The sequence below is a fragment of the Ruditapes philippinarum genome, unplaced genomic scaffold (assembly GCF_026571515.1).
Source record: "Ruditapes philippinarum isolate M1 unplaced genomic scaffold, ASM2657151v2 ctg7260_1_1_1_1, whole genome shotgun sequence".
NCBI classification, from domain to species: domain Eukaryota; kingdom Metazoa; phylum Mollusca; class Bivalvia; order Venerida; family Veneridae; genus Ruditapes; species Ruditapes philippinarum.
In genome coordinates this window covers 57,170-83,541 of record NW_026865646.1, presented here as the reverse complement: position 1 = coordinate 83,541, position 26,372 = coordinate 57,170, and the positions used below count along the sequence as shown (strand labels likewise).

The window sequence follows — 26,372 nt, the reverse complement described above, 5'->3', positions numbered from 1 at the left end:
AGATGAATAGCTTATAGGCTGAAGAGTCTGCAGCTTAATATAGTATATTTATATCTTTTATTTAGATTCCAAAGCTTGGGAGGTAGATACATGCAGGGGACATTATAATAATGTGTCATGTTGCCTGTTCCACCCAAGACAAGAACTGATCCTTAGTAACTCCGAAGATAAGAGCATACGTGTATGGGATATGAGCAAAAGGTAAAATTTTGTCATCTGTTTTATTATGTTCTTGAGTTATGGTTACCGTAGCACTGGGGGTGATTTTCAACTTCTGGCATTAATGGTGCTTTAAATAAAAAATAGTTGGCAAAATAGATGAGAAATTCAAGCTTTAAAAAAATGTATTTCAAAATTTTCAATCTTTTATACACATTTAAAAAAAAAAGCATGACAAGGCCCTCAAAATGAATCAGTCTTCAATACAATGTTTAATCATGTGTCATCTCTAACATGTCCAATTACCTGATTTTTTTATGTTTTTTTATTATTTTTTTCAAAAAAAAAATGTGATTTAAAAAACAATAATATTTACCAACTGATATTTCAATATCGTTTCGTAAAGGTTTGTTTCCATAGTGATCTGATGATACACATTCATAGGTTACATGCTTGTTAAAGGGAACACTAACATACTATACCATTCGGCTGTCTTGTTTTGTTCAGTATCAAATTTCGAATTTTCAGACATTCCTGACATAGTTAACTTCTAGGTTAGTTTTATGAACATCGTTTGCTTCTTTATTATAGATTCCAAAGTTGATTGATACTGAACTTAACATTAAGATTTATTTGTTTGTAGAACTGGCGTTCAGACGTTCCGCAGGGAGAATGATAGGTTTTGGATAATGACAGCCCACCCTTCACTGAACCTGTTTGCCGCAGGTCACGACAGCGGAATGATCATCTTTAAACTGGAGAGAGAGCGACCGGCATACGCTGTCTCCGGTCATGTACTGTACTATGTGAAGGAGAAGAACCTCAGAAAACTGGACTTTACAACAAACAAAGATGTCCCTGTCATGCAACTTAGAGGGTAAGAAATGAAAAAAAAGTCTCATGTTTCTGTTTCATAATTATAAATACTCAGATATATTATTATATAAATAGCATAGCAAATATACTGTGTTATTAATGAAGAGTGGAGACCTAGTGGTTTGGTTGTCTACCTCTCAACCCAAGGATCGTATGTTCAAGATCAAGATGATAGAAAGTATATATCGATAAAGCAAAAGTCTATAGGGAGAGCATCTGGTTGGAAATCGGGGGTTTGCTGGTTCAATCCTATGTTGAAGTAAAAAAATTTCTGTTTCATTCTCATTTGATCTCTGACATTGGGTCTAATTGTGATTGCTCATTCACCACTGAGTCAGAGGTCTGGGATTTGCAGTCTGTCAATTGCAGAGAAATTGATAATAACTGAATAGTTAACCAAGCAGAAAATCCTGTTGGGTGGACCAACTACCAAAATATCACCAAAAATGTCATAAATCTGTGTAAATATTTTTGTGCTACTGTAGTATAAAATTAAATGCATTTCTGATTTCAGTGGATCTAGGTCACCTGTATTCAGCATGTCATACAACCCTGCAGAGAATGCTGTGCTCCTTGTTACAGTAAGTTACGTTTGAATATTACATTCTTAAAGCTGAATAGGGGAGGTTATGGTAAGATTTGGTTTAGACCGGTTTTTAGCTCGACTTTTTTTTTTGAAAAAAAAATAGAGGTATTGCTACAGTCAGGTCGGCGTTGCCGTTGCCGTCCGAAAACTTGTACCTGGATCATAACTTTTTTATTTCTTTGTGTATTGTCTTCATACTTGGCCACAACAACCCTTGGGACAAGACCTTTCAGTAGACCACACTAACCTTGACCTTCATCCATAAATGACCTTGACCTTCAAGGTTAAAAGTCCAATTTTTGCTTGTTCATGCTGTTATTGGCTGTAACTTTGTTATTTTTGAATGGATTGTCTTCAAACTTGAACCATAATAATCTTTAAGGATATCCCTTAAAAATAACCAGCCAGACCTTGACCTTCACTCATAAATGACCTTGACTTTGAAGGTCAAATTATTGAAATTTTCATTTTTTTTGGCTTTTATTGGCTGTAAGTTTGTTATTTTTGAATGGATTGTCCTGAAACTTGAACATAATAATCTTCAAAGATTACTGTTAAAGATATACTGAAAGACCTTGACCTTCACACATTAATGACATTGTCTTTGAAGGTCAAATTATTGAAATTTTCATTGTTTTGGCGGTCACTGACTGTAACTTTGCTATTATTGAAGGGATCAACTTCATATTATAAGAAAACATTCTTAAGGACCAGACCTTGTTTGTTTATCAAACCCAACTTTGCTTGGGCTCTTAAATGACCTTGACCTTGAAGGTTAAATTACTGAATTTTCTCAGATTTGTGCATTAAATGACCATATTTAAATATTTATTGGTGTGTGTGTGTCTATATATATATATTTACAACAACAACAACAATAACTAAAATTGTGTCATTGTTTCTATTTATAGAATTGCGTCATTGTTTCTATTTATAGAATTGCGTCATTGTTTCTATTTATAGAATTGCGTCATTGTTTCTATTTAGAGAAATTGGGTCATTGTTTTTTTTTTTATAGAAATGCGTCATTCTTTCTATTTTTAGAGATTGCATCATTTTTTCTATTTTTAGAAATTGCGTCATAATTTCTATTTTTAGAAATTGCATCATTTCTTCTATTTAAGATATTGCGTCATAATTTCTATTTTTAGTATTTTTAGAGATTGCGTCATTGTTGCTATTTATAGAAATTGCGTCATTGTTTCTAATTTTAAAGATTGTGTCATTTTTTCTATTTTTAGAAATTGCGTCATAATTTCTATTTTTAGAAATTGCGTCATTGGTGCTATTTTTAGATATTGCGTCATTTTTTCAATTTTTAGAAATTGCATCATAATTTCTGTTTTTAGTATTTTTAGAGATTGCATCATTTTTTCTATTTTTAGAAATTGCGTGATAATTTCTATTTTTAGAAATTGCATCATTGGTGCTATTTTTAGAAATTGCGTCATTGTTGCTATTTTTAGAAAATGCGTCATTGTTTCTAATTTTAGAGATTGTGTCATTTTTTCTATTTTTAGAAATTGCGTCATAATTTCTATTTTTAGAAATTGCGTCATAATTTCTATTTTTAGAAATTGCGTCATTTTTTCTATTTTTAGAAATTGCGTCATTTTTTCTATTTTTAGAAATTGCGTCATAATTTCTATTTTTAGAAATTGCGTCATTGGTGCTATTTTTAGAAATTGCGTCATTTTTTCTATTTTTAGAAATTGCGTCATAATTTCTATTTTTAGAGATTGCGTCATTTTTTCTATTTTTAGAAATTGCGTCATAATTTCTATTTTTAGAAATTGCATCATTGGTGCTATTTTTAGAAATTGTGTCATTGTTGCTATTTTTAGAAAATGCGTCATTGTTTCTAATTTAAGAGATTGTGTCATTTTTTTCTATATTTAGAAATTGCGTCATAAGTTCTATTTTTAGAAATTGTGTCATTTTTTTCTATATTTAGAAATTGCGTCATAAGTTCTATTTTTAGAAATTGTGTCATAATTTCTATTTTTAGAAATTGCGTCATTGGTGCTATTTTTAGAAATTGCGTCATTTTTTCTATTTTTAGAAATTGCGTCATAATTTCTATTTTTAGAAATTGCATCATTGGTGCTATTTTTAGAAATTGTGTCATTGTTGCTATTTTTAGAAAATGCGTCATTGTTTCTAATTTAAGAGATTGTGTCATTTTTTTCTATATTTAGAAATTGCGTCATAAGTTCTATTTTTAGAAATTGTGTCATAATTTCTATTTTTAGAAATTGCGTCATTGGTGCTATTTTTAGAAATTGCGTCATTTTTTCTATTTTTAGAAATTGCGTCATAATTTCTATTTTTAGAAATTGCATCATTGGTGCTATTTTTAGAAATTGTGTCATTGTTGCTATTTTTAGAAAATGCGTCATTGTTTCTAATTTAAGAGATTGTGTCATTTTTTTCTATATTTAGAAATTGCGTCATAATTTCTATTTTTAGAAATTGCGTCATAATTTCTATTTTTAGAAATTGCGTCGTTGGTGCTATTTTTAGAAATTGCGTCATTTTTTCTATTTTTAGAAATTGCGTCATAATTTCTATTTTTAGAAATTGCGTCATTGGTGCTATTTTTTAGAAATTGCGTCATTTTTTCTATATTGAGAAATTGCGTCATGTTGCTATTTTAAGAAATTGCGTACTGTTGCTATTTTTAGAAATATGCTTAATGTTTCTATTCATATATATACAAAATATATAAAGAAAACTAATGTGACAAGACAGACCAACTAAATTTATAAAAAGGAAACGTTAATATATGTTCAAACCTTTCTATGTTTGCGTTTAGAAAAAGTAAAAAGTCGAGCGTTGCCCCCGCCCGGCGGTGGCTCTTGTTCATGATTTGGATGAGGACAGCATTCTTCACCCTTAGCGTACTAAATTTGTGTAATAGGTTTGCCCAGGTTTGAATTTGGAAGAGTCCTTGAAAATAAAGGCATTTCAATGTCAAATATAAAATTTTAGCTACCAAAGTATAAACAGTATAGGGCCTGGTCAGATTGCACTGATATGAAGGCTGGCCTGGCTCTATACTGGTGGCAAAAGCTTATCTGATTTATAGCAGAATAATGGTAGTTACTGACTCTTTTATAAACTAAAATAACACATGTCATTGACTGGTAGAGTTAAATGATACTGAGCTTTTCATCATGATTGCTCTAGTAAACAACTGCTTATAGTTTATTTTCTGTATTACAGCGTACAAGTAATGTAGAAAACAGCACATACGATCTGTATGCTATACCAAAAGAATCAGACTCCAAGAATCCAGATGGTAAGTTATTTATAGTAACTTTCCTTTATATAATTTCGAATCATTATAAACCAGCAGTACTGATTAAACAAAATTGAGAAATAAATTGACATCTAAAAGAGCCTTTTATTTCTATTTGATTACTTGTTTCCAGCTCCTGAAGGGAAGAGATCATCAGGTCTGACTGCTGTGTGGGTTGCTAGGAACCGATTTGCTGTGTTAGACAGAAGTCACTCTGTAAGTAGTAGATATAAAATAATTATAGATATAACATTTTCCTGCATTATTAATTCTCGTCTTGTACCATAAAATCTATAGGTATATTTTCTCCTTTTTGCTATCTTGATATTGAATGGTCCTGCTAATTTGAAATAAATATTACTGCTAGACCAATTTATATTTCAATTGATTAAAAAAACTCTTTTAACAAAATGTAAGAAAATTTATGTGTAATTTTTTTTTAAAAAAAAGAGAAATAATTATAGATAATTGGAAGAGAAACCAGGAAATTGTCTCATTGTCTGATATAAGTATTTTGGTAAGGCCAAATGGGAAAAAAAGGTTTTGTTTCTGGTCTCGGACTTTATACAGAATTATATACAGAATTAATTTTTGTTTGTGTAGGAAGCTATAAGCTTTTATGTACACTTTCTAATCCAATCCTGGGATCAACCAGTACTGAGCAATGAGTGTAAAGTTTCTTGCTCAAGGAATCAACGACTTGTTCTACCCATCTGCTAGCAATCAATAGATTACTTGTCGATAACACTAGTAACTAAATTACTAGATTTATTCCCTTTCATATTGATCATTGATGCAGATGCGTTTGATTAAATTTTATCTTTTTGCAAGAATAAGTTCTTAAATTTGACTTGTTTATTTCACAGATTGTAATCAAGAACTTGAAGAATGAAATTACCAAGAAAGTTCAAGCCCCCAACTGTGAGGATATATTCTACGCTGGTACAGGCTGCCTTCTACTCAAGGACAATGATAATGTCACATTGTTTGATGTCCAGCAAAAAAGGTTTGTACTTGGGGTTTTTATTTAATGTTTTGTGATCTTTGTGTATGTGATGGTGCTGAAATGGGGTATTTGACGTGAAAGTCTAGTATTTGTCTAGCTTGTCATGTGGGGTGAAACATGACAATTCCTTCCCCTATTCATTGCAAGTAATCTTGGGCTGTGATGCTAGCTTACAGTAGATTATGGTTCTACTTATTTACCTGTTTGTACCTGAAAAGAAATTGCAAGAAAGGGCACCTGGGGCCCTCCTCATCCAGTAATGCTGGAAAGTTGCTTTATGACCTTATTAGAGTCAATGATACCTAAAATCCAATAAAACAAACATTGACTGTGATAGAATTAATGAAGTGGTGCAGTATAAAACAACTTGTGTATGTGTACAACTTTGACTTATAATTTCTTTGATACTACAGGAGTTTAGCAAGTGTGAAGATCTCCAAGGTGAAATCTGTCATCTGGTCTCACGACATGTCTCATGTAGCTCTCATCAGTAAACATGGTAAGATTTTTATCCTTTATGTACCAGTACATAGTAATTAACTTAGATCTAGCATTGTTAATTGTCACTATTTTTCCCCTACAATTTACTACACATGTCCGACTGCATGATTTACTCCAGTCTGCTACACAATGTTTGTTACTTTCGAAATACATCCCCTATAGTAGGCAATTACTGTGCAAGTGATTTCCCAGTTTGTTTGCAAGATACTGTCAACATTATCTTCTTTCTACATACAAAATGGGTGGGCTGCCGTGGCAGAGTGGTCGTGGTTGCTGATCAAATCAATGCTCTTTGCCATGGATTCCAATCCCACCAGGGATACAAGTTGTATATTTTCATGGATGGAAGCTTCTTCGTGTAGCCCAATAAAAATTGATGGTTCTTTTGAATTGACCACTCGTGCCTGAGTGAAATAATGTATGGAGGGCATTACAGGCCCTCAGTCCATATGTACAGCTTGAAAGATCTAATATTAGAACTTATCTTAAAATAATACCAAAAATTTTTTTTAAAAAAATCTTTTGAAAGATGTTATTGGCTGCAATTTTGAGTAAGAGCATAGTCTATTTAAAAAAGATGACTATAAGTCCACAGGGCCACAAATGTGCATGATATCAAGGCTATACTGAAGTCTTTGCTGTTCTTGGTTGTATTTTAAAAGTCTTTTCATTAATTGATTCGAGATATTGAATTTAAATAGGGTCATATTAAACAAAACAAAAATCTGAATACTGTGGTTAATATGTTTGTATTTTCAATGTTTCAGTAATCGCTATCTGCAACAGAAAGTTGGAGAATCTGTGTACAATAAATGAGAATATTCGAGTGAAGAGCGGTGCGTGGGAGGAGAGCGGTGTATTTGTATACACCACTAGTAACCACATCAAATATGCTCTCACTAATGGGTAATTGTCAGCAATTATTTCCTCATCAGTTTAACCCTCGCCATTTTGTGTAATGGACTCCATGTTAATTTGGAGTGGTCCTTTAATTTCAACAATCGTAAAGCTCAATATGTAGAACTGGAGAATGATGTTTTTCAAGGGTTAAAGTTCATTTCAGACTGGTCATTTTGTCCCTCAATTAGTGAACAGTTCTTTACTGTGACATATACTTGTATTCTTATAATGAATAACATTTCAGAGTGAAAGTAAAACATATCTGGTATGTTATTTGAACAATGCATCTGTAAGTACTTAATTATATATTTAAATATCTGGCCCCATATCAAGGGAATAAGGAAATTCTTGTGTCTGAGACAGGTTATTTGTTTGTGCTGAATCATTCAAGAAGGTTGTTGGCATAGCTTTATAAGGATGGCATGGGATCCAGTGATCACATGTTAGATCCTCAGTTAAGGTGAAATTTCTCTGTGACAGGTGATCATTGAGTTCAATAGTTGTTATCTTTTTTTGCTAATTCAAAAATCATGTGAGATAATAAGCCTATTGCTTGTAAAAAAGGTAATTACTGGTTAGTTGTCCAGGAAAGCTAGTTATGTGGACTTACCACCAAGGTATGAACGAAAATCAGTGTTATAACCAGCCAACAAAATATTTTATGTTATTTTAACTTTCAGTGACCATGGTATTATACGAACACTAGACCTGCCTATCTACATTACACGAGTGAAAGGTAACAGTGTTCATTGTCTAGACAGAGAAGGAAGATCTAGGGTGCTCGGTATTGACCCCACAGAGTTCAAGTTTAAATTGGCCCTTGTCAACAGAAAGTATGAGGAGGTAAACATTTGAATTAAATTAAGCAGCTTATCTCCTGAATCTTTTTACCTATACGGTGGTTCTTGGCTCAAATATTTTCAGAACTACAGTAAAAACTCGCTAATGAGACCAATGAAGTGACTTAACAAATCTGGTCTTAATAGCGGGTTGGTCTCATTAATGAGTTTGGTCAAACAGAAAACTAGGCAATATATTAAGGGATACCATGTACTGTACACATGCTTAATTCTGGGCTAACCTATTTCAAATGAGAAGATATAAAGCATACACTATTATTTTTTTATTTTCATTTATTTTCTTTTACTTTTTAACATTATAAAATTTTTAAACTTCTTAAGAGGTACAAAATGTATTATGAATGTCTTTAAACACAAACATATTTTTACATTCTTGTTAAAAGAATGACACGACTTTCTCTATTAAATCACCATTTTACTACAAAGCACACCGAACAATTAACCTTTAATTATTTTCACAGTTTTCATCGCCGATAACAACTTCAAAAACCTAATCGTATTTGTTTAAAATTATGGAACGAAAGAGATAATGATAGCAGCAACACCTCTAAAAACTTATTGAAAGTTTTCTGTTCAATACTTTGTTGTTTTAATCCTCCAGTTATGACATTAAAGGTGTGAAATTAAGAAATTATCGACAATATTATTGATCATTTCCGGGTTTGATACAAAGTAACCTTGACCTCTGCCGTAAACTGGATGTCGTTAAATGTCGTAAAACTAGGACAACTGTTGTTTACATCACGTGTCAAAAATATTTCAGCAATATACACGCATATCAATATCAAGGTGAGAAAGTGCCCGCGGTCGTATTTATGGGTTTCCAAATGTACAGAATTTACGAAATGGGACTGAATTTACTGGTCGCATTACGGAATAACGGGGTGGTCTCAAAATCGGGGTTAGCGGCCATTAAAATAAAGAATAAAAAATTCGGGTCTATAAAAAATCGTTCGTATTAGCGGGTTGGTCTCGAAAACGGGGTGGTCGTAAAGCGGGTTTTTACTGTATTTTATATTCTTTTGGTCTTCTTTCGTAAAAAAGGCAAAAGATCCATTTGTAAATCTTTTTCATTTTCTATGCCAGTGCAATAAAAGTTGTTGTACAGTTTATTTAACATTGATTATAAGGAAATGTAAGAAAGATTTTGAATGGAAGTAAATATACTGTCAAATAAATGAGCTGATTTTAGCAAGAAAAATACAATTTCTATCATTTTTGAATAAACTGTGTAGAATTGAAAGGAAAAACTCAATTCATACTATAATGAAAAAATACAGGATATTTGCTCTGTTGTAGGCACTGTCACATGGTGTTAAGAAGCCATATGATTGGTTTAAATTAAATAGGATAATATATAGAATAATAAATATTATCTTCAATGATTGTATGAATGTATTACAGGTGTTACATATGGTGAGACACGCCAAGTTGGTGGGTCAGTCTATCATCTCCTACCTACAGAAGAAAGGATACCCAGAGGTGGCTCTACATTTCGTCAAGGACGAGAAAACAAGATTTGGACTTGCCCTAGAATGCGGAAATCTCGAGGTATGGTCATGACCTGAACCTTTCTAAATATATTATCTCTTCAATACAAATGCTCATAGCAACAGTATTGACTATTCCAAACGTCTTCAATACAAATGCTCATAGCAACAGTATTCCAAACACTATGATATATTTTTGTGTGTGTCATATTCATTTGCCTCGAACCTTGAGATATAGAAATTCATGGTCTCAATATTGTGTTTCAGTTGCTAGTTTTCATAAATGACTAAGTAATTTATAAAGGCTTATGTATTTAATATAAAATCATAGCTTATATAGGTCATAACAAAAATGATTAAGTAGTTGCAGTATGTTAACAGATGGTTTCTTTTGTTGCCTTGCATAGCAAATATAAGCTATCCTGCTCTCTTGAATGTTCATTATCAGTATTTAATATACCAAAGTTAAATGCAACTCTTGTATTGGCAATTTATTATCTATGCTGAAGCTGACAAATGGTGTAATTTTACTTGTAGATTGCGCTTGAAGCAGCTCGGGCTCTGGATGACCAGGCATGCTGGGAGAAACTGGGCGAGGCAGCCCTCCTGCAGGGTAACCATCAGATTGTAGAGATGTCCTACCAGAGAACAAAGAACTTTGATAAACTCTCATTCCTGTATCTCATCACAGGAAACCTGGAAAAACTCAAGAAAATGACAAAAATAGGTACATAAATTATTCTGTTACCTAATTCAATTGTACAGATTTATGATTGAATGAAATACCTAAAATGCATTAGTAACAACCTGCTTGGCTGAGGGTTTAAACTTTTAAGGTTATAGAGATCGATGATGCTACAATGCTGTTTTAAATGCAGTTCATGAATAACAGAAAAATATATGAAAATAAATATGAATTTACTTCTATGACTTTATTTTCAACCTGTAGCTTAAGTAGATTGAATTTTGAAATGTGCTGCTTTCAGGCTAAAAGTTTAAACACATCTGGTCAATTGTTATTGTTGTATAAAGAAAAATTTAGGACTGTTATGATAAATAATTATGTATATTTCAGCTGAGATTCGCAAGGATACAAGTGGTCATTTCCAGAATGCTCTATTCCTTGGTGATGTGGAGGAGAGAGTTAAAATCCTGAAAAACTGCGGACAAAGTAAGGCATTGGTGTATAATGAGGACATTTTGGGGAAAAAAGCTATGGTGCTTTATTTTAAAATGAAAAAATAGGCATGAAGATTAAGATATAAAAAAGAAATTCAGTTTTATTAAGATATTTGCTATCCAGTTTTCGTGATAAAGTTTGCAAGGCTTTCTTATGGTTATAAATGTATAAGACGGGTTCTTAGATAATTCAATCAACTGTTTCATTAATTTCATAGAATTACAGATATAGTAACATTTTCAAAATATTTCAATCAATTTGATAGAATTACAGTTGAAAATTTATATGAAATTATTGATGTGATCATTATATTTTTACCAGAATCATTGGCGTACCTGACCGCAGCTACCAATGGCCTAGAGGAGGAGGCAGAGTCATTGAAGGATTCATTCGGGGAGAATGAGAGGGTGCCAGACCTGTACCCCAGTGCTTCCCTGCTCCAGCCTCCAGTACCTATCACCCAGCAGGAATCTAACTGGCCACTGTTGACAGTATCTAAGGGATTCTTTGAGGGAGCTATGGCTGCTAAGGGAGGTCATAGCAAGATGGCCGCCGCTGAGGATGTTGATATAGAGGAAGCTGGTGCGGGCTGGGGCGATGATGACCTTGGTTTGGATGATGGTAGGTCATTTTGATCACATTTATTTATAAGTCTCTATAATTTGAAAGGGCCAAATTAGCTTGAAGAGAATAATAAGGAATGCATCTTCCCAAACTTAGTTTGTGCATTCTTTTATTCAAATTAATAAAAAAAATTCAGTAAGAACTTCCTAGATCTCAATTAATTTCTGCAATAAAAGTATTTTACCTTAAGATAGGCATAGTATATCTTTAATATAACGGACATTGGTTTGTTCATTATTTAAGACTTGATGTGTAAGCTATCCAGCTAGCTTACAGAACGTTGGTGGTTTTACTCAGGTGCCCGTTCGTGCCTGAAATAATGCACAGAAGGGCACCTGAGGTTTTCCTCCACCAGTAAAGCTGGAACGTCGCGATATGACCTATACTGTGTCAATGTGTCGTAAAACCCAAAACAAAGCAAACTTGATGTCTATCATTAATTCAGATGAAAATTTCATTTCAATTGACCTCCCATTTTGTATCACTGTTCTTCCTGTTGTTTATGTACAAACTCCATAATAGCAAAATATATGAAATGCAAGAGATGATTTTCCAAAATTTCTGAATTATAGGAGAATTTTCAGGTGAAAAATACATCCAATAAAATAGAAAATTGATAAAAAAAGTACTATGATAATTGTTTATGGCATTGGCATGATCATCTGTTAAAACTTTAAACTCGTTTCAAACTGGTTTATGTAACCTTATTGTATAATATGAGATGTTTTAATGATTTTAGAGGATGAATTTGGTGGAGGAGAGGGCGAGATTGGTGAGAAAGATGAGGAGGGCGGAGGCTGGGATGTTGATGATGACCTTGAACTTCCACCTGACCTTGATGTGCCCTCAACACCAACTGGGGGCGGGGAAGGTTTCTTTGTGCCGCCTACAAAGGGAACAAGTCAGGCCCAGGTTAGTGAGATTTACTGAGAAAAATATGAACGATATAGCTTTTTATGCTCTGAATACAGTGAAATGTATAGTTAAATGCATAGAAAAGTTTAAAGTGATTTATGTGTAGTTTAACATCTACTACTGCAAAATCATAACATATCGTGCACTAATTTTCGTGATTTCATTGATAAGTCAATCCACGAATTTCAGATCCAACAAAATTACATTTTGTTCCCTGTAAGATTATTTTGCATTACATTATTTGTATAAACCATTTTGCAAAAATGAAAAATAGACAATCAACAAATTTAAGAACCCACAAAAAATGTCCTTTGTGACAAAACCATGTAATTTCATTGCCCATTAATTAAATGAATTTACAGTACTATTTAAAGTGACATTTATAAGTTAGATAGTATTGAAACAATAACATTTAGTTTCTAACAAAAATTGTCTCTTTCAGCATTTTGCATTGGGGGAGATTGTCCTCAATTAGATATGATAATAAGTATTGTAAACTCTGTTGTTTTATATCACTATTGTGTAATTACAGGTGTGGTGTAACAACTCCCAGCTACCTGTTGACCATGTGCTGGCAGGATCATATGAGACAGCCATGAGGGTATGTGATATTTATATAATTATACCATATACTTGGTTTACAGAATGTTGCTGTTTGTGTGCACTTAGTTTATGAGTGTCTTATAGAATTTTTATTCTGAAAAAAAGTTCATATGACCTTTATTATGTAAGTTATAACAAATAAACTTGGTTTTTCATAAATCAGGTATATGTCAGTATTGCTTCTATCAAACAAGATTATTTATTGAACTACTGTCAGTTAAAATAATGACCTATCGTAATTTGCTACCAGAGAATGTCAGTTATTATTTGTTATCAGAGTATTTAAGTTAAAGATGACAGGATATTTTTCTTTAAGAGCATCATTTGATGGATTACCGGTATTGTCAGTTAAAATAATGATTTTGAAGCATATTTTCTTACTTAAATACGAGTACAAAAAAAGGTAGAAAAGTTCAGATTTATCATAAACTTGTACTCATGATTTCTGTTTTATTAAAGCTGTTACATGACCAAGTGGGTGTGGTAGACTTCGAGGAGTACAAGCAGCTGTTTCTACAGACTTACAGTAGAAGTAGGACATGTTACCAAGGACTACCATCTTTACAACCTCTCTTTGGATACCCACATAGAAACTGGTACAAACTTGTGTTTTCCAACTCATTTCCCTGCATTACACTTTGATTAGTTCAGTGATCAATAACAATGTTTTTCGTCAGAAGTTCATGCATGATAAAAGGGGAATAGGTGTTACAGTAGCTAGGGTCTATTTTTGTGCCCTCTCTTTGGGGGGGGGGGGGCATTTAGATTTACCCTTGTCCTTCCGTCCATCCATCTGTTTGTTCTCTTTTTGTGTCGCACGTAGCTCAAAAAGTATTTGACCTAGAGTCATGAACCTTTATCGAAATGTTGATCAGCATCTGGGTATTTTTGTGTGGATATATTTAGTATTTTTAGAGTTATTGCCCTTGACTTAGTAAATATTTGCAATTTTCAATTGTGTCGCACATATCTCAAAAAGTATATGACATAGAGTCGTGAAACTTTACAGGAATGTTGATCAGCATGTGTAGTTGTGCACCAGGGTATTTTCATGCGGATATATTTAGTATGATATATTTAGAGTGATTGCCCTTGACTTCGTAAAAATTTACGATTTTCAACTTTTGTTGCACGTAATTCAAAAAGTATTTGATCTAGTGTCATGAAACTTTACAGGAATGTTGCTCAGCATGTGAAGTTGTGCACCTGGGGTTTCACTTGTGGATTTATTCTGTTTTGTCAGATTTATTGCCCTTGACTTAGTGAAAACCGTTCCATTATGTTGTGTTATTTGTTCCTCGAGTGCTTGAGTTAGAATCAACCAACTTTACAGGAATAATGATCAACATCACTGTGAAGCTATGCACCTGGGGTTTTGCATGTGGATTTTTTTCAGTTTTGTTAGAGTTATTGCCCTTGACTTAGTATAAATTTGCAATTTTCAACTTGTTCATGCATAACTCAAAAAATATTTGACCTGTAGGTCTGAAAGTTTACAAGAATGTTGGTCAGCCATGTACTTATGCACCTTGGGGTTTGCTTGTGGATTTATTCAGTATTTGTAAAGTTCTTGCCCTTGACTTAGTAAAAGATTTTTAGTTTTCAACTTGTGGCACATGTAGCCTAAAAAATATTTGACCTAAAGTCATAAGATTGACAAAACATGTGGGGCACCCGTGTTAATGGACACTTTTCTAGTTTAAACAATATTTTTCTGGTACTTTATATAAATAAAGTGACAGAGTTGTTAAAGTGGCTGACAAATCATTTTCCCATGGCTGTTATGGGTTATAATTTTTTCTAGGATTATTTGTGGGATTGCAAAATGTTCCAAGTTTTTAGCTTTGATAAAGATTTTATGTGCAGTGAATTATGTGGCGCAATATACATGACTTATATTTCTCTTCTTTGTTTAAACAGGAAGGAAGCTGGAGGTAGAAATGGCGTACCAGCTGTAGGGCTCAAACTAAACAACTTAGTACAGCAGCTACAGGTTGCCTATAACCTTACCACAGCTGGAAAATTTGGTGATGCAACAGAAAAATTTAGGTCTATTCTTCTCAGTGTACCATTGCTTGTGGTGGATACTAAACAAGAAATTGCTGAGGTAAGAGCCTAGAGGGTTTATTTATTGTCTAATGATAGGATTTGTTTGAGGTCTGGTTGTGTTAACAGTTGGATTTAAAATAAAATTTAAGAGAAGTCTAACCATTTTATGGGCTAAGTTAAAAACATTATGGACTGCTTGTAATGTTCCGTTGACTTCTGGGATTGTCCATTACACAATTTTAGGGATTTGAGGATAAAAACATGGTTTTGAATGTGCAGTAGTATTCACAGGAATAGGACGACCTGACTATTTACTGATTTCATAGGACTATTTGTATTTTTCCACAAAAATATTTATCCCCAAATAAAAGATGAAAAGGACATTGTGTGTTTATCATTATTTATTGTAATATACTTTTCCATAACACATTAAGTACACAAATGTAATAGTACGGTAAATTTTAACACCAGTTTTTCAGTTATATGTTTTAGATGACTGTTAAGAGATATAAACATTTATTTTTCAGGCTCAGCAGTTGATAGAGATATGTAGAGAGTATATTGTAGGTCTAACTATGGAGCAGACCAGGAAAGAATTACCTAAAGCTACATTAGACGATCAGAAAAGATTATGTGAGGTAAACACTACATGTTTCTGAAACTGTTTTATAGAATTAGTAAATTGCACTAGAACTAAGTGGTTCCCGTCACCAACTTAAAAACCCATGCCCGTCAGAACTGTGGTGTTTTAATCTCGCTAGCTACATTGAATTCATTGAATACTTTCATTTTAGGATCCTAACCATCTTTTGTTCTACTTTGGTGATCACTTGTGCCTGAAACAATGATAAACTGAGGCACCTGAGCTCTTCCCTTACCAAAAGGGCTGACAGTGTCTATGTGACATAAACCCAAAGGGTATTTATCTTTTGCAATGGTGCATGCTCTTAGCCTGAAGGCAGAAACATATCATACCCATGCAACCAGTTCAGACCAAGGTCAGCCAGCACATCCATTCTGCCTGATCATGGTCTGCACTATTTACTATTCAATTAGTATATGTTTGATATTTTCTCTTAAAAGATGAATTGGTTTTGTCAAGATTGAAAGACAAACAAGCACATTTAAGATATTTAGCATGGTAAAGGCTAGTTTAGTTATTGTGATACTTTAGATTATGCATACAGTATATTATATATTTCAGATGGCGGCATATTTCACCCATTGCAAGCTACAACCTGTTCACCTTATACTGACTTTGAGAACGGCACAGAATTTGTTCTTTAAATTGAAAAATCTTAAAACAGCAGCTTCATTTGCTAGAAGATTACTGGAGCTAGGGCCAAAACCAGATATTGCCACTACAGTAAGTATATGTCTTTGATGAAAATTTGAAAGCTCTGCCTAGATTCTGTAAGAAAAAGCTTGAGGTGTGCTGACTTTTGATATTTGAAAGATCTGCCTAGATTAGTCCAGTAGGAAATGCCATAAGTCTGCAGACTTTTGCCTTTTGGTGACCAAATTTTTTTCTTGTATGATGCAATTCTTTTCTGTGCTGAAGTTATCTGTGATCAAAAAGGTTTTAACTGCGTAGAGAAAATAAGAATTGTGATTAATTTGGTAGTTCTTCACTGTCTTGAAGTGAAATGTTGGGGCAGCTTAGGTATATGAATTGCACAGTTGACATGTGACTGAAATATTTTGGCAAAATAACACTTGAAAGTATCAGTAGATAATTTCGGATGCTTATTGTTTGCAAATCCCATTTGATCATGTGTATATAGTTTTCATGTATTCACATTTTGCACGTGGGAGATAAGAAATCTGTCGGTACATTTTCAGTGACTGAAGTGGTATGCTTCAGACATATATGATTAGACATACAGGACTTATTTATCAGAAAATTTAACGTTTAGTTGAACATGCTGTATTTAGTGGGGAAAAAAACTTCTCAACCTTGACATTTTCAGTATGTTATTTTAGGAATTTTACTAACTACCTGTACTAAGTAAAGTGTTAGAATTAACCCATCTCAAATTGGTTTTGCATAGTTTCCCATTTGATCCTGTGAGGATTTGTTTGATTTTTGCAGTTTGCACATGGGATAGAACAAAGTTTGTTTATAGTATTTGTAGTGTTGCATTCAAAATGCAGTATTGCTACATGTAAACAAACATTACACAATGTGTTTAGTATATTGATATCTGTTTAATATTCAACACATAATAATTTAAGGGCCTTCAGACTCTGGACAAGTAGTTAGGGTTCCTGACTTTTAACAACTGGCCCCACAAGCGTTGTGGGTTTGAATACTGTGAGGGACTATTAGAGGAAGTTACCTTGCTAGGTGGAAGGTCAGGGGTTCTACTCAGGTGGCCACTTAGGCCAGAAATAATGCACAGAGAAGCACTGGAGGTCTTCTTCCACTAGTAAAGCTGGAAAGTTGCCATATGACCTCAACAGTGTTGGTGTAACATAACAACCAACAAAAATAAATATAATAACATTTTAATTATTATTAAACATTAATTCACAGAAGTGGTTGGAATCACTATTTGTACCTCATCTTGATACAGGTTAAACATGCTGTTGAGACTGATGTTTTCTTCCCATTCGATCATGTGTTGTTTTTATATAAATTTCCACATTTTGCAGATGGGATAAAATAATTTATGTTTCTTCATTTTAACTTTGGGCTGAATACAATATCTGGCCTGTCATGTTGAAACAAACAATGTTACAAATATTAAAAATAAAATCATTATTGAATTAATTATTTTGATTAACTCAATTTAGGATACATTTACATTCTTTAACACTTGACCTGTTGGAATTGAAAGTAATTAGCCTTTCTCACCAGTATAGAGCCAGGCCAGCCTGTACTTTTGTACAGTCTGACCAAGCTCTTTACAGTTGGTTGCTCTATTTTTATATTCCGATATTTAAATCCCTTAAAATTTGAATGGACAGTTCCAAATTCAAAACTGGGCAAATCCATTACACTAATAATTCAGCAGGTTAAGGGTAAAGATATAATACTGAGCCGCGTCATGACAAAACCAACATAATGGGTTTGCGACCAGCATGGATCCAGACCAGCCTGCACATCCGCGCAGTCTGATCAGGATCCATGCTGTTCGCTATCAGTTTCTCTACTTGTAATAGAGTTGGTAAGCGAACAGCATGGATCCTGATCAGACTGCGCGGATGCGCAGGCTGGTCTGGATCCATGCTGGTCGCAAACCCATTATGTTGGTTTTGTCGTGACGCGGCTCATATGTTGAATCCCATCAGATCATGTATATGTTGTCTTTAGACATGTGCATTTTGCAGTTGGGAGAAATCAATCATAGTTTGCAAATTATTTCTTAACATTACATAGGTGTTGTAGAATATGAATTGCACACATACATAACCTCAATTTTATCTTGTATTTATAAGTTTAACCTCAATTTTATCATGTAATAATGTCTTGAACCTCAATTTTGTCACGTAATAATGGCTGTTACAAAAATTTTGATCATGTATTAAAGCAGCATGCCTCCAGATTCATGCTAATTTTTCATGAAAATTTTGAAAATGTATTTAAAAGTAAAATAGTGTGAAGTGAACAAAGAAAGTAATTAAACATTGCAAATGGCACTTACAATCCATGTAAATTACCAAAAAGAGGTCAAAATATGCATAAATACCTCTTACTGTAAAATCAGTCATTAATCGCACAGAAAATGTTAATAATTAGATATTGAATCTTTTTTCTTTTCTTAAGATCTTAAAACATTTTTCTTCAGATTGAATTTCTTGAATTTTTTGGCTCATCTGGAGGCGTGCTGCTTTAATAACTTTAACCTCAATTTTATCATGTAATAATGGCTTTTACCTCGGCTATTTGGAGACATATGTTTTAAATGTTTATAGTTATTTGTATACGTGGTTTTATTATACGAGTTATTTGCGATGTGGATTAAATTAAATCTGCTGCATGCTAAATAAGCAATGTTTTTCACAATAAACATATTTGTGTACTTAATACTTCAATTCATTTTCAGGCTAGAAAGATTTTAGCTTACTTAATACTTCAATTCATTTTCAGGCTAGAAAGATTTTAGCTTACTTAATACTTCAATTCATTTTCAGGCAAGAAAGATTTTAGCTGCATGTGAGAAGAATCCAGTAGATGAACATGATTTAAAATATGATGAACATAATCCATTTGATATATGTGCAGCCTCATACACTCCTATATACAAGTAAGTTCATTTAGTATAAATTATAATCGGTCTTTGTTGCTATTAGGTTTATGTTACTGACCTAGAACATTTTATTAATAAATTTTCTATGTAAAGAAATAAACAGTATTAAATGATTGGGTTTTTATGCCTCTACTAAATGGATTTGATTTTGTTCATCAGTCAGGCTGTAGGTCCATAGACCAAACAGTGGAATATTGGGGGCATCTGTGTCCTATGGACACATTTCAAGTTTTTTCTTAATTTTTGTTTTAAAAGAGTAATGTGTTTACTATCATTTATTAAAGTGTGTTAAAAAAATTATGAAGATTATTTCATTCTATGAAAATCAACTTAATGCCTTGTATATGAATAAGGCTGACAGAATTATATTTATATAACTGTAAAACAATGTTTAATTTTGCGTTTTGTTTCCCGAGATTTATTTAATGTAATTGAAATATTTATGTAATTATGTTACAGAGGTAAACCAGTTGTTAAATGTCCACTTAGTGGAGCCTGTTACCTACCAGAATACAAGGGAGAAGTTTGTAGAGTTACTAAGGTAAAATATAGATTTCTCTGTCCTCTTTGAAGTTTACAACTTGCTCATATATGAAATGTAGTTGTAATGAAGTCTGAATCGAAAAATTGTTTAAATGAGACCAAAATACTAACAAGATTTTTGAAGTACCATTAGTTTATGAAATCGTGGTGGTTTTACCTAAAGTGTGTCAACACCAGAAACTCTGGAATAATAAAACAATAAAGGGGAAGTATAAAAACGAACATTTAGTTTTTAGCTCGACTAAGAATAAGTAGAGCTATTGTAGTCACCCGAGCGTCGGCGTCGTCGTAACCACTTATGTTAAAGTTTTTGTAATAGTTTAAATATTTTCAAAGTCCATTGACATATGGCTTTGAAACTTTGCACACTTGTTCACCATCATGACCCCAACCTGTAGACAGGAGGAGGTAACTGTATCAAGCATTTTGACAGAATTATGCCCCTTTTTCGACTTAGAATTTACGTTAAAGTTTTTGTAATAGTTCAAATATTTTCAAAGTCCATTGACATATGGCTTTGAAACTTTGCACACTTGTTCACCATCATGACCCCGACCTGTAGACAGGAGGAGGTAACTGTATCAAGCATTTTGACAGAATTATGCCCCTTTTTCGACTTAGAATTTACGTTAAAGTTTTTGTAATAGTTCAAATATTTTCAAAGTCCATTGACATATGGCTTTGAAACTTTGCACACTTGTTCACCATCATGACCCCGACCTGTAGACAGGAGGAGGTAACTGTATCAAGCATTTTGACAGAATTATGCCCCTTTTTCGACTTAGAATTTACGTTAAAGTTTTTGTAATAGTTCAAATATTTTCAAAGTCCATTGACATATGGCTTTGAAACTTTGCACACTTGTTCACCATCATGACCCCAACCTGTAAACAGGAGGAGGTAACTGTATCAAGCATTTTTTTTTTTACTATCAAGCACTAAGAATAGTCGAGCGTTGCTGTCCTACCGACAGCTCTTGTTTGTTAAACAAGACATTGTTATATACAGTGTAACCCATTCTGGGAGAAAAAAGATTTGGTTGCTGGTCGTTAGAGGTTATATACATAGTGTAGTTTCACTTTTGGAAGAATTGTTACTGTTATATAGAGAGGTTATTGTCATGCTTAGTTTATTATCGTTTAAATGCTTTATAATTAATAACTCGGCCGGACTAAGTGGTTACATTTACTCTTCATCTGAACTCAAGCCATACATTACTGTACAACAAGGCACTCAAAATTGATACCTATTTTTAATAATGCATATTCTAATCTCTCAGATTCTTGTGGAACCAATTCCATCTGAAAGAACAAAACATTGTCAGTAAATGCAATAGTATGAAGTTATGACTGAAAATTTGATTTCTTTTATTTCAGGTGACGGAGATTGGCAAAGATTCTATTGGATTAAGAATCAGTCAAATACAATTTAGATAAATTATATAGACACCAAATGAACACGCAACAACATTTATTAAATGACATGTGTAGAGAACTATGTTACAAATAGTGTTAAATATGGATAAAATTAAACATTGTTTATTGGACGATGTTTCAAATAGTGTTAAATATGGATAAAATTAAACATTGTTTATTGAATGAAGGAAGGTTTAGATAGAGTTTAAACAAATAAACATCATGTTCTTAAGTCAGAATGGTCTTCAGTTTTAAGTTAGACACTTTATGCCTCAGAAATGAATGCATTTTTACTTGCTAAGAAAATGAGAAGCATGTGTTTTATAATGTTACAATAAAGTTTCAGAGCATGTAAGATACTTATCTGATGAAAGAAGCGCAAGATGTGAACTTATTTGTCATGTAAACAAAAAGCATTTTTGGGGCATAATGGGCCTTTAAACATATATATATATATATGATTTCTGCTTTCTTTCATAACAATGATACATAAAGACATCACAGTATGCATTTCACTGTAAAGTGTAAAATGTGAAAGATTTTTATTATGTATATAGTGACTACTATGTATGTATATATGATGGTTTCTAGTGGAAAGCTTTCTTGTTTGGTGTTTATATAATTAAGAATAAAATTTTCATTTATTAATGGACTATATAGTGCTTTATTTTGCAAGGAAAAATGTTGATGAATAGGACATTATTATATCAATGCTGAAAAAAATGTTAACTAATACATTGTATTTAAACATTGATCTTGATTTGTGCAATTTGATGAGAAATTATTTATTGGTATTTTACATCATTTAAGGTGGAATAAAAGATAAAACAAATATATGTGTTGTTATATACCCAGTATCCCGTAATGAAAGTGTATAATAAAAGTGTTACCATATACCTTTATGAATCTTTATATATTTTGTATCACATGAATAGTCACTTCTGAATTGAAAAGAAATCATATTGAAATATAGTTACTATTATCAGCTGACCTACAATATTTTTTATAACTTATCAGCCAATTGCAACACAAGCCCCGCACCCCCCCCCCCCCTCTCCCCACACACACACGAACTGCCCAGTCCCGACAGTGGGATAAAGTCGTACAAGGGTTCAAAGTTGCAAGAAGGTTAAGAAGATAAAAAAAGTTGTTGAAATATAGTAATAAGGGCTGCCTGTATTGCTCTGGGGTAAGGAGTGTGGGTAGCAATAGTATACAGCATACAAAAGATATAATAGTCTACTTGTGGCGTAATGTTGGTCAATCTTCGTACAGTGATTTCCCCTTCATTCTTCGTCATACTGATCAAGGGAAGTAACCGCTACGATGAGTTCGGATTTTGGTAAGTCTCGGGGGTGAAACCCCATATGAATCAAAATTGATCATCGGTAAAAAATATCACAGATATATTTAGCTCCATGAAAATAAATATGTGAATTTCCGCTGCTCCAGATGTGAAGTATAACGAGAAAAAAGGTCAATCACAGAGTAAGTTTTCAACATTTTAAACATTTATATAAAATTCAAAAGCTTTTTTTTAAGAATTCGAAATGTGATTCTACCCTCCTGGCTTTCCTCATTTACCCATTTTGTTCGGATTTTTATGCAGTCTTCATCGAGTTATTCTTTCCGTCGTGGGTTCTGATGTTCCCAAAATATGCATATATATTTTTTTAAAGTGGGCCGAGTTGACCCGTGCCGAGTTGACCCGTGCCGAGTTGGTATAGGGCCGAGTTGACTCTTTTCCGTTTGAAGAAAATGTCGCTAAACGGACTCCAAATACAGACTTTTCACAAAATATTACCATAAAACGATGCTTAGCATTCAAACAAACCCTTATTTATATATTTATTGAGACTGGTCTCAAAATAAAGGAATTGCCGGTCAAAATTCCATCTGAGCTTCATATGTGCTGAAGAGATCCATAGGTGCATGATAAAGAAATCATCAACATAATAACGGATCAGTTCCATAAAACAATAAATGTTTTATTATTTTGTGTATCATTCTGTAATAAAAAACAAATATTCGATATAGACACATTCTCCCAAGTCGTCCTTGGATAACATTTAGGCGCCGTTATATGTTGCAACTACGCCAAATGTCGCACTTGCCGCTAAATTTCGCACTATTATCGCTAAATGTCGCAACTGCCGCTTAATGTCTCAAAATATTATGCCGTTAAATGTCGCAATGATGATGTTACACGTCCCACCATTTTCCCTTATACAACACTACCGTTAAATGTCGCAATATCTTAATTCATGTTAAACAACTCGTATCATGACAAAACTACAAAATACAAAACTAACGTTATGTAGGTGATCTAGGGACTTGCTATCTACCAGATAGGAAAGGGTTTGTTGTAATGTTCAAAGTAATTGGTTAAAATTAGTCGGTTATACAAATTGACGATCACAAATCATGCCAAGGACCCCCTTAAAGATAAAACACATTTGTATACGTTTTTCATTTAGCAGCCAAGATGTCGTGGATTCGAGCTACATCAGATTGAGATGGATATTTTAAATATTGCCCTGTAGTAAAAGGGAGGACAACTCTTTGTCCATTTCTCGTAAGAGAAGGGGGAATCCTGTGATGCGTGTATTTGGTCGCACGGTCACTTTCCTTACTTGTCCTCAGTGTATGTAAATGGTCGAAAATCTCTAATATATTGACATCGTTTTCAAAAAAGTTTTGTTACGGAACCGTCTGGTGCAAAATCTTAATGTTCTTTAAAAAAAACTGTTGAAATCGTAATAAAAACTTATAAAACCTAATTAGGACTTTGTTACTTCTGTTAAGTAGTTTTAAAAGTCTATAAGTTCAGGACTTTTTCAATGTTTAAAAATATTAAGGACTTTGCATTTTCTTCTTAGAAGTTTTCTTATTTTTCCTCGGTATAAAAAAACCCTATTTGAAGGTAGGTTTCAATTTTATATTTAGTATTTTAAACTTATTAAGATTATATTTCTCGATTCCTAATAATGCTTTTATTTCTCCCAATTATGAGTAAAAACTTCTACTTAATTTACAAATTGTAATAAGGTCTTTTATCTCTCCTGTTTAGGAGAATGAAAGTCCTATTTAGGCTATTTTTAACTTTTAAAACTCCTTATAAGAAGTAAAAAAGTGGTAATGGGGCTTTTAAAATCTTTATTACGATTTTGAGTTAAAACATTTAGATTTTGAATACGCTTCCATACCTTGTTTTTGAGATCTTCGACCATGCGACCACATACATGCATCGATGAAATGTTTTAAGGAAAGTGACCGTGCGACCACATACACGCATCACAGGATTCCCCCCTCCTCTTACGAGAAAAGGACAAAGAGATGTCCGTCCTTTTGATAAAAGGCAGACTTTAAAATTATGCCATTGCCTTATTGTTATATTGATAAGGAGGCTAATTCTAACATATATGTCTTGAATTGGTTTATATAAGACACCAGTTATGCAAATCAAGCGGGGTATCAGTTTAAGTCCGCTTTGAAATTTTAAAAATATCATATCTGATTTCTTGGAAAATTTTGAGTTTTAAGATTTTTCTACTTTTCATTCTCTGTATATGAATTATATAGAATTATTTTAATTTTGCAAAACATGGACGTTTCAAAAACGTTATATATATGCATTAATAAATATTGAAGGTATATTTCACACTTCGTTTTTCAAATACTTACGCATTTTTGCCAAAGTACACATTTCATTTCTATATTCGACTTGTTCTACTTGTGATAAAAAGGTAATGTGATGGGGCTGCAAGATAAAAAACAACAGATTTAACTTAAGCAGCCGTCAATTCTGACACTGGTAAGACTACACATATTTGCAAGTCTTATCTTACCCGCTGAATTTGTAAAATGCACCTTTCAAAGCTCTCATTTTTTTTAGAACTGTCTATCAATCTGGCATATCAAGATAGAAATTTCTAAAGTTACCCATAAGTAGAGAGCTGGTTCACTCTGCAAGGATGATATACTGGTAAAATTATTTCGGTTCATGGAGTGTAAAAGGTGCAGTGTTGGTAATAGTGGTCATATTTACACAATAATTTTTCTTATCTAAGCTCATTCAAAGTTTTAACAAATTCTTTTATACATTTTTCAATCTGCTTTATGCCTATGTAACTGTAGGACATGCCTTTAAAATTGCATTTGTTACATTTTTCAAGATGGAAAAGTTATCAATGCGATAGTACAACACTCTTTAATGACACACAGTAAACTTAATTTCAAATCACAGTCCATCGATTCAATGTCATTTTATATTACCTGAAAATATAACGAATGGCCCTACGTCTATGAACTCAACACTGAGTGACATAACATTTAGGAAAATTTTATCGTACCGAATCTTGTTTTGTCCTGTAACTGCGTGTCAATAAAAGCTTTTTCGATGCATCTTTCATATTAACATTGTTTCTGTCAATAGAAAATTGTAAAAAATAATAGTTTAAAATGCCAATTATTTCTAAAGGTTACAATATGAATAAAATATTTCATGCGCATTGCACATTTTGGGCACACCATAACCCACGAGGGAAAGAACATCTCAATGAAGACTGCATAAAAATCCAATCAAAAATGGGTAAATGTAGAGGAAAGCCATGAGGGTAGAATCACATTTCGATTTTCTTGAGAAAAAAAAAAGCTTTGATTTTTATATAAATGTTTAAAATGTTGAAAACTAACCCTGTCATTGATTCACATATCGAGTTATACTGCACATCTGCAGCACCGGAAATTCACATATATTTTTTACCGATGCCCAATTTTGAGATTCACATAGGGTTCCATAGTATAGAACGCAAAATCTATATACATATATATTAGTGGAAAAATTTTCAATTCGTTTATTGCGCTCTTTAATTTAATTTCTGATAACAATACATGTAATTGAATTAGGAAGCTCTCCAATTCTTTAAAGATCCTGTATGTTGTAATGAAGGTTGTTACCACACTTAAGTGAAATTTTATAATATGAATATAATTGTGCTTCTTAATTAAACAATTTTCAAACATCGAAGAATATGCAAAATATGTAATGCAAATATTTGTCCACATAACAATATTATGTAATCAATAAAATATATGCAGTCATTTCTTAT

The 26,372-nt window shown here is 32.9% G+C and overlaps 1 protein-coding gene across 2 annotated transcripts in view; it reads left to right on the top strand.

The window, feature by feature from the left end:
- Positions 1–21,345, top strand: part of LOC132729892 (coatomer subunit alpha-like) — a 37,286-nt gene extending 15,941 nt beyond the window's left edge. For both annotated transcript variants that reach the window (XM_060715730.1, XM_060715729.1), the window contains 22 exons: positions 66–201; positions 803–1,036; positions 1,550–1,616; positions 4,847–4,922; positions 5,056–5,138; positions 5,789–5,928; positions 6,342–6,427; positions 7,197–7,335; positions 8,010–8,172; positions 9,594–9,740; positions 10,217–10,406; positions 10,755–10,850; positions 11,181–11,480; positions 12,223–12,395; positions 12,931–12,999; positions 13,461–13,597; positions 14,922–15,108; positions 15,578–15,688; positions 16,255–16,416; positions 19,188–19,300; positions 19,763–19,844; positions 21,223–21,345. In XM_060715730.1, the coding sequence (XP_060571713.1) occupies positions 66–201; positions 803–1,036; positions 1,550–1,616; positions 4,847–4,922; positions 5,056–5,138; positions 5,789–5,928; positions 6,342–6,427; positions 7,197–7,335; positions 8,010–8,172; positions 9,594–9,740; positions 10,217–10,406; positions 10,755–10,850; positions 11,181–11,480; positions 12,223–12,395; positions 12,931–12,999; positions 13,461–13,597; positions 14,922–15,108; positions 15,578–15,688; positions 16,255–16,416; positions 19,188–19,300; positions 19,763–19,844; positions 21,223–21,282 (2,951 nt within the window). In that variant the 3' untranslated portion in view covers positions 21,283–21,345. The remainder of the gene's footprint in view (positions 1–65; positions 202–802; positions 1,037–1,549; positions 1,617–4,846; positions 4,923–5,055; positions 5,139–5,788; positions 5,929–6,341; positions 6,428–7,196; positions 7,336–8,009; positions 8,173–9,593; positions 9,741–10,216; positions 10,407–10,754; positions 10,851–11,180; positions 11,481–12,222; positions 12,396–12,930; positions 13,000–13,460; positions 13,598–14,921; positions 15,109–15,577; positions 15,689–16,254; positions 16,417–19,187; positions 19,301–19,762; positions 19,845–21,222) is intronic.
- The last annotated feature ends 5,027 nt before the right edge of the window (positions 21,346–26,372 follow it).